Here is a 13,800-nt window from a genome sequence, read left to right as displayed (position 1 = left end):
GCATCGATCCCACAAATAAAATAGTGATACTTATCTCTGGCACATGGCTTTCATATCATTTGCTTTCCCTTCTCCACCAAAAAGAGTTCCGTGGGCACTTAGGCTTAGTTTGGGAGTTTAGGATAGAAAAGAGAAGAAGGGAAAACTTATGCCTTGTTTGGATTGCATTTTCTTGAATTTTTTATAGAAAAATTATTGTAACGATTTGATGTATGTGAGAAAAAAAGTAACAGAAAAATGTGATCACGGAAAACGATGCAATTTTTCAGCAGAAAATAGCTGCCCAAACACCCCATTAAGTTTTGGGAGAAGAGAAGGGATTGTTATGTTATTTGGGAATTTTGAAAATTAGTAGAATGATTTTGAATATGAAAGGCATTAAATATTTATTCAAGACATTTTAAAGGATAAAATAGGTATTTTAAAAAATTTTCACAATATTTCTCCAATTTTCTCTCTATTTCTCTCCAATTTGGAAAGAAAAATTTTGCCTACTATTCATTCTCCCATTTCCTTTCTTTTCTCTCTGACTAAAAACTCACAAATAAAAGAAAATCAAGCTTTTTCTTTTTTTCCTTTCTTTTCTGTCTAAATCCTCAACTCCGAAATGAACCCTTAAAGCGGACCACCAATACCTGAGAATTAAAACACAATGCAAGCCAACTATTCTGCCTCCGCCACGGTCACAAGGCACATCATCAAAACCAGACACAGTACTGTGAAACCATAAAATCATAATAATCAAACAATCCAAATGCAAAAACCGGAGGTCAATGTTGGATTCCAACTGCATTTGCAAGTGTTTTCTTTCCAAGAAACAACGGTAATACACAATTTGCTGATTAAATTGGAGTTGCAGCCTAGAAAGATGTTAAAAAGAGACCTCACCTATTTCTGGCATTCTATTCAAATCCAAGCCTTATATGGTTACAAACCTATACAACTGAACCTGAGGCGTGACAACACAATAGTAGCTGCTGTGGAGGATTGGGCACAGGAGAGAGTAAGCTGGAATTCCTTACTCAAGGAGAACCTGTTAAAGGCTCAGAACAGAATGAAGCAAATGGCTGATAAAGGGAGGAGTGACAGGGAGTTTGAAGTGGGAGAGTGGGCTTATTTGAAGCTCCAACCTTACAGACAAACCTCAGTAGCCGTAAGGAGGAATCTGAAATTGACTGCTAAGTACTATGGGCCTTATCAGGTGGAACAAAAGGTGGGAACTGTAGCATACAGGTTGAAGCTACCTCCAAGATCCACCATACATCCTGTTTTTCATGTTTCATTGCTCAAGAAGTCACCAAAGGAGGCTCCAGTCAGCACTACTCTGCCTACATTGAATGCAGATAGTGAGTTTGAAGTCACCCCCTCAGCAGTGTTGGATAGAAGGACAATCTATAGGAAGGGTCAGGGAGTAGAGCAGGTGTTGGTACAGTGGGAAAACATGGAACCTGAGGAAGCCACTTGGGAAGATTGGACGTTCATTCATGCTCAATTTCCCTTTTTCCAGATTAATCAATCCTAGAGACTGGGATTATTTTTAGGGAGAGGTATTGTTATGGCCTGGAATCAGTCCAAATTGTCATGCACAAATGACTGGGATGAGTCAGCAAGGAAGTAGCATAAAAAATGTGATAACATGAAGAGAGTCACGTGGCTTAGCAATTGATAACACAGAATGAAGAGTAGTTATTTGGCGGGAAAGTTAGTTAGTTCTAGCAGGCTGTTTCTTGAGCTCAAAGCTAAGATTTGGCATACGGATTATGTGATGCATTGTACTGAACTTCTTTCTAATAACAATTCAATCCTTCTTCCTCTCTCTCTCTCTCTCTCTCTCTCTCTCTCTCTTCCCTCTTCCTTACTTCTGATCTCATTCCCAATTCTCTCCCTCTCCTTCCCCTCCCCTACCTCAGATACCTTTCAATTCATTTAGTTCGATCCATTACAGGATTTTGATAAGATTCTACAGCAGTGATTTGTACTGGGGATTAGGAGAATTTAGGGATCTTGTGGAGGAGTCGTTTCTATTGAGTTAAGCATTGTTTCCTTTGCAATGCTTCTCCTTGGAAGATGACAGAACAATTTTCTAATCATGAGTCTAAAATGAAGAGTACATACACTTTTCAACAAAAAAGTATGTTTCACACATACAATGACAGTACAAAACACTGAATGAGTTGGGTGTATTAATTATCATTAGCCAGTTATAAGATCTGTTTTGAAATTTGATGTCTCTCAAGCTCAAGGGGAAGCATGCTGAGATATGAGAGGAAATTCTACAACATTCTTTCCAAAACTACATAATTAGAATATGTAGTTATCGTCAATCTTATCTGGAGAGACTTTTCTCAGAATTTACTTTCTTTTTCGTTTTACTTAATAAATGAACCAATTCTTATTTGCGCTATCAACTTCAAATTGGTTAATGACAAGCCTTGGTGCAGAGGTTGCACGGAAATGCCACGGATCTTAGAACCTCTGCGAAAGATAATTTCAAATCAAACTCAATACAGAAAACGATGATGTAACAGAAAACACAAATCAAATCAGCTAGGAAAACACTTTTAGCTTTTTGGTCTAATGGTGAAAAATCCAACCTTCGCTTTGATACAAGAAGAATTTCTGAACTACAAGTCGCATCCTTTCAAGGGGAAGTGAGGAAAATAGACCAAAACATACAATAAACCAAAATAAAGTCAAGTCATCGATGTTGAGGTTTATTCTGAATATGACATTACAGTCAATTGGATTTTATTTTTGAGAAAAGATTAGGTTGACTTTTACTCAATCTTATCAAACTCTAGTCGACATAAAAAAAAAAATGTAGTAATCTAAACAGAGGCAATAAATTGACAGAGCTAAAAAAGCTTTCCACACACACGTATTAAAAAAAATGACCTGGTCACTTCTCCTGGTCTCAGTATTATCATGTGCCGAGATTTTCTACTCTAAATTATCATTGAGTTTAATCAGAATAATCCAAGTCACATTTTCTATTCTATATATACACTTCCTCGTTTCATTTTGGTTGAGAATTTAACAAAGAAAGAAGAAAATAATGGGTAGCTCTTCCATTGAACTCAAGCAATAGGTAGGTAAACCCTTAAATGGTTCTTATCCAATGAAACTTTGTTATTTGTACTTTTTATTTCAAGATCCTTGGTGTCTTAGCCAATTCAAATGATCTCTCCCTCTTGCTGCTCACCTGCGGACATTTTATTCAAAGCTTATTTCGAAAACGAGGGTTTTCTATGATTTTGTCACAAATGTTAATAACCATTTTGACAGAAAGTCCAAAAACTAACTTTGGTTAAAATGAGTATTTGGTGTGTTAGAAAGTCAAAGCCTTTGTTCTGAAAATTAAGCAAGCAGTAGCAAAACTTTACCACTACAGCAACCCTTTTTTGGAATGACCTAAGCAGGAAAGGGTGTCTCTGGAGATTTATGGAAACGAAGATAGAGGACTAGTTCAATTCTGGTCCATACCATGTATAAAATAACTGATTAAATCCTTTTTTATTTTGTTATAACTGGTTGAATACTAAAATATGACGGAAAACTAACACTGGTTTCCACATGATAAATAAGAACCAATAAAAAAAGTAATCACTTATACAGCAGATTAATCTTAATTGGCTAGTAATAATTCCAATATTTTGGAATGAAACAATCTTTTTTTCCCCCGAATAATTCTTAATCCAAATAAAAAGATATATTACTCAGATAATCATGCGAAAAAGTCATAGATACAAGTCTCCATTTCTGTGTCTCGCACAAACGAGCTTTCGATAGGGGTGTATTCGAGCCGAGTCGAGCTCGAGTACTGCTATACTCGAGTTCGACTCGGCTATAATATAATTATACTCCAGCTCGAGCTCAATCGAGTCGGAGAATCACAGCTCGAGCTCGAACTCGATCGAGTCCTTAAAAAGCTCGAGCTCGACTCGATAAGGGTACTCACCCGTAATTTCTCAGAATTTATTTACCTATATTAGTAATTTTATATATAATTTTTTTATGTGATACTCGATAGAACTCGTCGAGCTCTCGAGTATCAAATTTCTGAGCTCGAGCTCGACTCAATAGCTCTAACGAGCAGCTCGAGATCAAACTCGAGCTCGATGAAGCGAGTTCGAGCTCAAGTTTCTGATCGAGTACATATCGAGCTCGAGTCGAGTAGATTGACTCAACTCCACCCTTAGCTTTCGAAATCTGTACTAGAAAGGGAAGTACGAGCTTTCAAATTCGGACCCCGTAAGTTGATGCGGCTGTGTACAAGTTCCATCATGCACGGACCTAAAACAGCCCGCGTCTCGCGCGGGTACTCAGAACTATTTGCTTTATGCACATGAATAGTGAATACTACTACACATGGGAAGTAACCGTAGACATAGCAGGTAGCATGACACAAGATTTTTTTTTTTTTTTGTAATAAAAAATTTGAATAAATTCGACTCCGATTATCACCGTTAATCAAGGCAAGCTTTCAGAACCATGAGTCAGTTACAAAAGTACTTACAAACAATTCATCAACACGACTCTCATATTACGAAAAAATGAATTCGAACACACAACCTGTTGTAAAAAAGTGATTTGTTCTTGCCAACTTATGTGGACGCATGACACAAGATTTATCAAGGCACAAGATTTATCAAGGCACAAGATTTATCAAGGCAAGTCAAAGAAGAAAAATCAATAGAAAAATCAGCATCACAATGATTAACAAAATGATGATTAACACTGTCAATGTCCACTGCTCAATTATTTCCTAGGAGAACTAAACAAAACTGCCCAGTGTTTTTCTCCAAATCGTCACCACAAACGTCATTGGGCCAACAATTCTTGGTATCCACACAAGCTGTATATATCAACGTCACTCAGATGCGTCCTACACACGACTTAGCCACTGTCACCTCAAAATCACAAACAAACACATTCCTACAATCATAATGACCACCATCTTCAAAATTCCTTCATACCTTTGTTGATATCATAATTTGCTCCCACCTCTCGAAAAATTTTAGATTCTTGGCCTAAAATCCCAGAAGAAAAATCAAGAAGCTGCTAAAAATGCCTCAACAAAGACATATTCTCCTTGTCAGTTATCCGGTCCAAGGCCACATTAATCCATCCTTGCAATTTGCCAAAAGACTCCTAAGAATGGGCATACAAGTGACCTTTGCCACCAGCGTTTTTGCCCTCGGCCGTATGACGAAATCCTCCGGCAGCATCCCAAAAGGCCTAAGTTTTGCAACCTTTTCAGACGGTTATGACGACGGATTCCAGCCAAAGGGTGTAGGTCACAGTGAGCACATGTCCGGGATGGAGAAACATGGATCAAATGCCCTCAAAAATGTCATCAACACTAGTGCTAACCAAGGCTGCCCAGTAACGTGCCTTGTCTGCACCTTTTTACTTCCTTGTCCTTGGGCCACGACGGTGGCGCGTGAGTGTCACATCCCATCTGCCCTTCTCTGGATTCAACCTGCCACGGTTATGGACATATTCTATCATTACTTCCATGGCTATGAAGATGACGTGAAGAATAACAGCAATGACCCCACTTGGTCAATTCAGTTTCCAGGCCTGCCATCGATGAAAGCCAAGGACCTTCCGTCCTTTATACTACCTTCTAGCGATGCTATATACGGTTCCGTTCTTTCAGCTTTCAAGAGGCAATTTGAAACGCTCGATGAAGAAGAAAAACCAAAAGTACTTGTCAACACGTTTGATGCACTGGAACCTCAAGCTCTCAAAGCTATTGAGAGCTATAATTTGATTGCTATTGGACCCCTGACTCCCTCGGCATTCTTGGATGGGAAAGATCCATCAGAAACTTCCTTCAGCGGTGATCTTTTCCAAAAATCAGAAGATTACAAAGAATGGTTCAATTCAAGGCCTGCTGCCTCAGTTGTTTATGTATCATTTGGCAGTTTACTGAGGCTGCCTAAGAAACAAATGGAGGAGATTGCTAGCGGCTTGTTGAAGAGTGGAAGGCCATTTTTGTGGGTGATAAGAGCGAAGGAAGATGGAGAAGAAGAGAAAGAAGAAGATAGATTGAGTTGCATGGAGGAATTGGAAGAGAAAGGGATGATAGTGCCATGGTGTTCTCAAATTGAGGTGCTAAGACATCCTTCATTGGGATGTTTCCTCACGCATTGTGGATGGAATTCAACGTTGGAGAGTCTAGTTTGTGGCGTGCCGGTGATCGCATTTCCTCATTGGGTCGATCAAGGAACGAACGCAAAGTTGATAGAAGATGTTTCGGAAACAGGAGTGAAGGTTGTACCTAATGAAGATGGCACAGTTGACAGTGATGAGATCAACAGATGTATAGAGACGGTGATGGATGATGAGGAGAAAGGGATTGAATTGAGGAGGAATGCTATGAAATGGAAAGAATTGGCTAGGGAGGCAACGCAAGAAGGTGGATCTTCAGACAAGAATATAAAAGCATATGTTGAAGAGGCTGGAAAAGGTACTGAGCTGAGTCAAACCAGTTGTAGATTGGTAGCATAATTTAAAATTTGTCTATCTTTTGTTCTTCGTTTTTGGGATTTCGATGGATTGACTTAGTGTTTGTATCTCTGATTTACACTGATCTTAAATGGTAGAGTTCGCCGGGCCTCCATGTAATTATTTCTCTTTTGAAGAAAAAATTACCACCCGATTGGTTGTTGCTAAGGAATAGCAATGATAATCACTATGAAAGACCCTTCAATAATAATGGATTTGTGTAGATTCCTTTTGATAAAATCTGGTGTTTGATAGTTACCATAATTTCATTGACTTTTTGAATAAAAAAATTTATTTTCCTTTTCTTCCACTTGATAATAGATTTGTGTAAATTCCTTTTGATAAAATCTGGTACCATAATGTTAATGATTTTTTGAAAAAAAAATATTATTATTGCCACCTCCCACCACCTCCAACTCATTTCACAGCCACCTCCCACCGCCATAACTTGCGAGAGAGAAAAGAGTAGAAGTTGCGTAAGATAGAGAAAGAAAGAAGGGAGGAGAGAGAGAGATTGGGATGAAACAGAAAAGGGAAGCAGGAGTACTGGAGGCAAGATGGAAGATGCTGCGGCTGTCATCCTTTTGGGCTTTTCCTTCCCGTTTTCTGGTTTGTTTTTGTTTTATTTTTTATCTTAGTGGGTGATAGGAGTGAAAGTGTCCAAACTGGTCGGTAATGAGTTTTGGGTAATGAAAAAGCCCATAATAGTGTACCAAACAACCACTGAGCAAAGCTTAATGGCCACCAAAGTGAGACTTTCTTTTTGGGAGGTAAATCAGGAGTTCGAACCTTATCTGCAGCGAAAAAAATTTAAAAGAGATGTCAGAGCATTTTTTTGATCTAATCAGATCTGTATATCTGTTAGTCCCTTACACAATCTCTTTAGATTTTTCTTTCTGTAAAATATGATAAATTAATTTATACAAATGTTATAGTTATCGAAAAAAAAAAAAAAAAAGTGTGCCGGACACCATCAATGACAATCATTACCCTCTCATTCTCTTTTGAGGGGTGCAAAACCCTCCAACCAAAGGGGTGGTTACATTGTTAAGCTTATCAGAAATATACGTGATGTATAAAATTTTGACTTAAGGCTAAGGGAGTTTTGAATCTGCATTTGACATGATAATTCTGTGTATAAATCACAACTCTGCATCATCCCGAACGCAACTAGCAAATAGGATGGTAAAGCATACATTCACAGATGAAGTTCATATAGCTTGTTAAATAGAACAAATGGCATTTTGCATATTTATATAGGATTAATCTTGTATACACTGTCAATGTATACACAATTAATGTTAGATATATGACACATATGCAAAATTTAAATTTGAAATTCAAAATTTTGCGCATATGTTATCCATCTAACCACAATAGTGTATACATTGATAGTATATATAAGATTTATTCATTTACATATATGAGAAAAAATGGGAAAGTAGTTTTACATTATAAATTGAACTAGTTTTGCACCCGTTCGTTGAACGGAAATCTTCAAAAAATAATAAACTATTTAGTCAATTTTATAAAAATGTCGATATGAAATACAAACTTAATGTATATTCTAGTATAATCTTTCTTAAGTATATTACTATGTGCGCATCATAATATAAAGTATTCTTATAATATAAATTTGAAAATCTAATTCAGTGAATAATAATTCAAAAATGAAAAAAATAACATTCGACAATACCATAACATTCAAAAACTTGAAAAGAAATAAAAATTGCAGTAAATAGTATCAAATAATGTTCTATTCTTCAGAAATTTTTTTCGTTTTTCTTCTGTTTGAACATTCTCCTCCATTTATCCGTACAAATCAGCATTTATTGATTTTCCATTATCACTGCATGATAGCAAAGCAGGACAACTAAGTATAAAAAAATTAATGATTTATCACATTCAAAATTGTGTAAGACAATACATAAATATTATAGATTAAGAAAGTAAAATATTATATTAAATCTACCTCCTCGTGCTAAAATAAAATATTGGACATTTAATTAGCCAGACTATTTATGGTATTTGATGTATTAAAGTGGGTAATACTTTTATATTAAATTGTATTTGTAGGCTTAGTTGACTATATATTATGCCCATGAAAATCTTGTTGACACCAATATACATAAATTTCATAAAAGGAACCAGAATAAATTTTCCCATTTCAGTTCATGATTACTCAAGAGGCATAGGCCAAATGCTTATAATATGAATATTTAACAACAGTGGAAGACATAGAAAACATAGTTCAACTAAAGTAACTAACAGCAATAATAGCTAAAGATACAAAATTTATGAAGAAATATCTTCGTCAATTGATTATTAAAAATTTAAGAATAACATGGGACGTAATCAACAATAGCATTTACTTCCATAAAATTGAACAATTCAAGATGAAACTATTCCAGATTGTAGTTACAAATTGTATTTACAATTCTGGACAACAAAACCTATCATCACTCACAATTCAAGATGAAAATTTAGTAGACATTTTGTCTTCGCAAAAGGTACGAAAATAAATTTGCCCCTTTCAGTTCATGATCACTCAAGAGGCATATGCAAAATGCTTATAATATGAATGTTTAACAGCAGTGAAAAACATAGAATAGATAGTTCAACTAAAGTGACTAACAGATTTACATATGGTTGGGAAAAAAAGGCTGGAGAAAATAACAAATTCAACTCTTGGAGTATACGCTGAGTAAGGATCCACAGCATCAGCTACAAGCCCAGTACCTTGGACAAACGAAACAAAAGCAAATTAACAAACATCTAACATGCATCCTATAGCATATGAATGTTGTCCAATTCGGTGGAAACATCTAACATGTTTCTATATGAAAACTTACGATGAAAATACTATTTTAAATCCTATCTCTTAATACAAAACAAATAGAAAATAAAACCAAAACACACAAAATTCAAGATACGTTACTAAATTCTTACAAGTGAAAATGAACATGTCTTTTCAAAAGAGAAAAATGTGTAACGAAGGAAGATTTACCTGATAATCAAGAGGAGTGGAAACCCAAAATTGATGCTTTAATGTACCAACCGCTTACACTAGAAATACCTAACCATATAAAGAGGCTATGTGTCGGTATAAGAATTGATAAGCATATAAAGACATATTGATAAAAATATTAAAAGTAGTTTTATCTTAATTTAAATTGCTGAAAGTACGTAACTTTAGGTAGGAAATAAGAATTGATAAGGATATAAAAAAATATTGATAAGAATATTAAAAGTAGTTTTTATCTTAATTTAAGTTGTTTAAAGTACATTACTTTGGATAGGAAATAAGGGTTGATAAGGAAATAAAGAGATATTGATAAGAATATAAACAGATGATAATAAAAAATAGTTTTACTAAAGGCGTGCATGCTAAAGAAATTATACGGGTCATACCTTGTTGTTATACCTAAAAGTTCACAAACCAAAAGAGGAGCAAGCAGCCGCAAATATATGATTATGATAGAATGATAATAAACCACGAATATAGGATAGAATGCTAATGACGGTTTTATAAGTCATACATGCATGATAAGAACGGTTTTATATTTGAAATTTAATTTAGATAGATATTGATAATTGATTTCGTGCTTATGAAAAGAGAGAGATAAGCTCCATATAGAGCATAGGTTATTTTTTTGAAAAAAGGTGGAAATCATGGAATAAATGAACAAAGGCAAAAGAAGAGAGAGATGGAAGAGCGTAGGTTATTTTATAGAGCGTGTTGAAACCACTTGCCCTGTTGTTAAACCACATAGAAAAGAGAAAGCATAAAACGATAAGAATGAGAATACAACTTTATTATATATATGTGTGTGATTTAATTTAGATAGACATTGATAATTGATTTCGTACTTATAAAAAGAGAGAGATAAGCTCCATATATAGCATAGGTTATTTTTTTTAAAAAAATGTGACAATCATGGAATAAATGAACAAAGGCAAAAGAAGAGAGAGATGGAAGAGCGTAGGTTATTTTATAGAGTATGTTGAAACCACTTGCCCTGTCGTTAAGCCATATAGGAAAGAGAAAGCATAAAGCGATAAGAATGAGAATACGACTTTATTATATATATATATATGATTTGAAACTTTGTTTTAGTTATCAATTCTTCCAAATCGTATTAGATACTCACTACAACAAAAAAGGGATTTGGCAAGGAACAAAAGTTCTCGCCAAATGTTTTGACTTCCTCGCTAATGAATTTCAGCGAGGAAAATGCTTCCTCGCCAAGGTTGTCGCTAGATGCTCGTCGCTAAAAGTTATTAGCGAGAATGCTGCTGCCTTTCACACTGATGGAGCAAATCAATAGCAAGGGCAGACCTCCTCGCTAAAAGTTATTAGCGAGAATTCTGCTGCCTTTCTCACTAATGGAGCAAATCAATAGCAAGGGCAGACCTCCTCACTAATTATTGGGATGCTATGGCGAGAAAAACTTTCCTCTCCACTAAAATAGAAAACTCCCCACAAAAAGCAGTGGTTCCTTGCAAATAGTCAAGGTGTTTTGTGAGGAAATTAGTGCGCCCTCACCAATAACATAGAATTGGCAAGGAACTTTTTGACAATTCTGCAATCCCCCATATATATACCAGTAAAACGTTTTTGGCCAGGAAAGTTTCCTCTCTAATGTTCCCCTCTAATGCTGTTGTGAACATTTCTTAATCCCATTTTAATATGCTAATCTTAATTCCTTGAGCCAATTATATATGGAGTGGTTTTGTTAGAAAATTTAGCTGCAAATAGCTTTTTTGTTTTTTTGGGGAGAAAAGCTTTTGGTTTATTTGTTGTCTCATCAAAATCTGAAACCATCAGTTTCTACCATTATTGACAGAGTAATACATGGTATATTTATAAATAGAGAAACAAACATGTTGTATAAATTGATACAGAGAAGCATATGATGCAGAACGGTACAGACATAATTGACGCCCTCAAAATCATTCTAGAATATCTAAAATGCTATTGACTTTTGGGATCCAAGCCGCCTCTTTCTCAGTCGCTCAGCCATGATAAATGCAAGTTCAAGTGATTGAGAAGCATTAAGCCTAGGATCACAATGTGTGTGGTAGCGCGAGCTTAGTTCATCAAAGGGTCATAGTACGCAATCCACCAATGCATTCTGTCACATTTTGGCCAGGCATCTGTAGATGGACTCCTCCCAGGGTGGCTGCCTTCCTGCTTATGGACATCAAAGAATGCTGTTACTTCCGCCCTGTAGCATCAAAAGGCAGAGTCTTTAGACCACAAGGAGCTTTGATGGTGTTTCAACATGAGAACCATCGAACCAAAGGAAATGGGCTTAACAATCGCAGTACAAGCCAGATGTGGAATCCAATTTAGTAATAGACCATTGATACGGTAGAAGCAAGCACCGTTGATATGGTCAATTGGAAGTCCAGCAGCAGTCATAAATCCAAGAGTCTCGTCTACATGGTGAGCTAGATCACGGTATCTATCACCTTGTTTGCTGTGCTCTGTGAAATCCAGGTTCAACTGTGTAACCCTCTACATAGCAGCATATCCTCCAGTTGCAAATGCCATCAACAGATTTAGAGTAGCTGAGCTGCACAAAAAGGGAAGATTAGATTAGATGGAGAAATTTACTGATTGCATATGAAAACAGGGGCTTGAACCAACTAGGAAAAGCAGAGAAGTTAACCTCAACCAACCAGGAAACAAGATGAAAATCATAGGTTGTTAGCTTAAACCTCAACCAATCGAAAACTACAATCTTTGATGTTAAGCACAAACCCACATAATTTACCTTCACAGAGTCTAGAGAATGGTTGGAACTCAATTTTCCTAAAATTGTGAGGAAAATAATGTAATCTTAGAAATCTGACACAAATAATGGTAATAAGAATGCACAAGAAGGATATGCAGACTCACAAAATGGCACCAAAATATAGATCTAACAGTATTTGAAGCAAATGGATGAAGTATTGAAGTTGCTCTGAGGTTTTCTTACAACAAGAAAACCTAAGCCCCTTCACGTTTTGCAATTCTTGGGAGATAGACAGGAGGTGGGCCTTCATTTTTTAGCAATTCCTCAGAGGTCTCCTTCACGTTTAGCAATTCCCGCATCTGTTCTTCAATTTTTGGACTAAAAACCACCAATCTTGGCCTTTGAGAGAAGAACATATGAGTGCTCGATCAATTGAGAGAGATAAGTGAGGGCCGGCCTTTCTATGTATATACATAATAGTATTATCCCTCAGCTGTAATGAGCCTTCAAATTTTGCCGGAAGGACGTTGCGGGAAAAATAAAATTCTTGGAGGGAATAAAGCGCGCGTGTCCTAAATTCTGAAACATTTATGATGGTTTAAGTGTTGTAGTTAAAAGTTTCTAAGAATTGGAGAATTGGAGTATATTATATAGAATGAATATTGAGTGTTAGAAGTATATAAAAATTGAAAGAGATCATGTATGAGAAAATGAAACTAATCAAAATATTCTCAATATATAGCAAATCAAATTAACTAAGTTTGATAAATTTGCATTTAATTTTCAAATAGAGGTTTGTTGTATGATATGTAATTGCCATTTCTTGAAATTATTCCTCACTCTTATATTTTTGCTAAACTTCAAAGAACTTAACTACGCATAAAATAGCATGAGAGGAATGCCTTCAAGTGTGCTAGTCAATAAATATTTATATTATATTTGTGCTAATACATGTCCATATGCATAATTCAAAAATTCTTATGTATTTCATATATGAGTATTCTTTTCAAGTAACTGTATAAAACACTTATAAATGTTAATAATTAGATTATTTAATTTAATTGTTCTAAAGTTTTAAATACGAGGATAAAGAATAAAATTGATATGGATGTACTATATCTATGAAATTATAGTAAATTACTTGTAATTCCAGTTCCTCAACTTTTAAATCTATTTGTATTGTGACTTTGAACTATGTGTTATTTTGCTAAACTCATATTTCTATGATGAACTTTTGATCATAATTTATAAAAAAGAATTTCGTGTAACAAGCGCTTTATGTTGCCTATCCATTTTTTTGAATTGTTATAAAAGTATGTAATTCTTTTATTAAGAAAAAAAAGTCTTGTGTAATAGGCTTAACCTCTCCTCAATTAAAAAATTGATTGAGATAATGTACTTTAGAAGTTTCATTGAGTATTAATAAGGGATAATTGCAGAAACCTCCCCTGAGGTTTCTGACATTTGCACTGACCTCCCCTGTGGTTTGAAAAATTACATTGACCTCCCCTGAGGTTACTAATCCTTTGCAAATTCAGTCCAAACG

At 35.5% G+C, this 13,800-nt stretch overlaps 2 protein-coding genes and 1 long non-coding RNA gene across 3 annotated transcripts; 2 read left to right on the top strand and 1 right to left on the bottom strand.

Moving 5' to 3' along the window:
• Positions 1-868: 868 nt before the first annotated feature.
• Positions 869-1,522, top strand: LOC113735537 (uncharacterized). The gene has a single exon (XM_027262535.1). The coding sequence runs from the start codon at positions 869-871 to the stop codon at positions 1,520-1,522; it is 654 nt and encodes a 217-aa protein (XP_027118336.1).
• A 3,355-nt stretch (positions 1,523-4,877) lies between these two features.
• LOC113734539 (crocetin glucosyltransferase, chloroplastic-like) lies at positions 4,878-6,753 on the top strand. Its single transcript, XM_027261125.2, has one exon. It carries the CDS (start codon positions 5,068-5,070, stop codon positions 6,514-6,516), a length of 1,449 nt encoding a protein of 482 aa, XP_027116926.1. The 5' UTR covers positions 4,878-5,067; the 3' UTR covers positions 6,517-6,753.
• A 4,623-nt stretch (positions 6,754-11,376) lies between these two features.
• Positions 11,377-12,710, bottom strand: LOC113734911 (uncharacterized). The gene is made up of 2 exons (XR_003459458.2): positions 12,419-12,710; positions 11,377-12,092 (listed from the first exon to the last, which is right to left on the bottom strand). It is a non-coding gene; the product is annotated as an uncharacterized lncRNA (long non-coding RNA).
• Between the last annotated feature and the right edge of the window lie 1,090 nt (positions 12,711-13,800).

The sequence above is a fragment of the Coffea arabica genome, chromosome 3c (genome assembly GCF_036785885.1).
Source record: "Coffea arabica cultivar ET-39 chromosome 3c, Coffea Arabica ET-39 HiFi, whole genome shotgun sequence".
NCBI lineage: Eukaryota > Viridiplantae > Streptophyta > Magnoliopsida > Gentianales > Rubiaceae > Coffea > Coffea arabica.
This window is presented reverse-complemented; position numbering and strand designations above follow the sequence as displayed.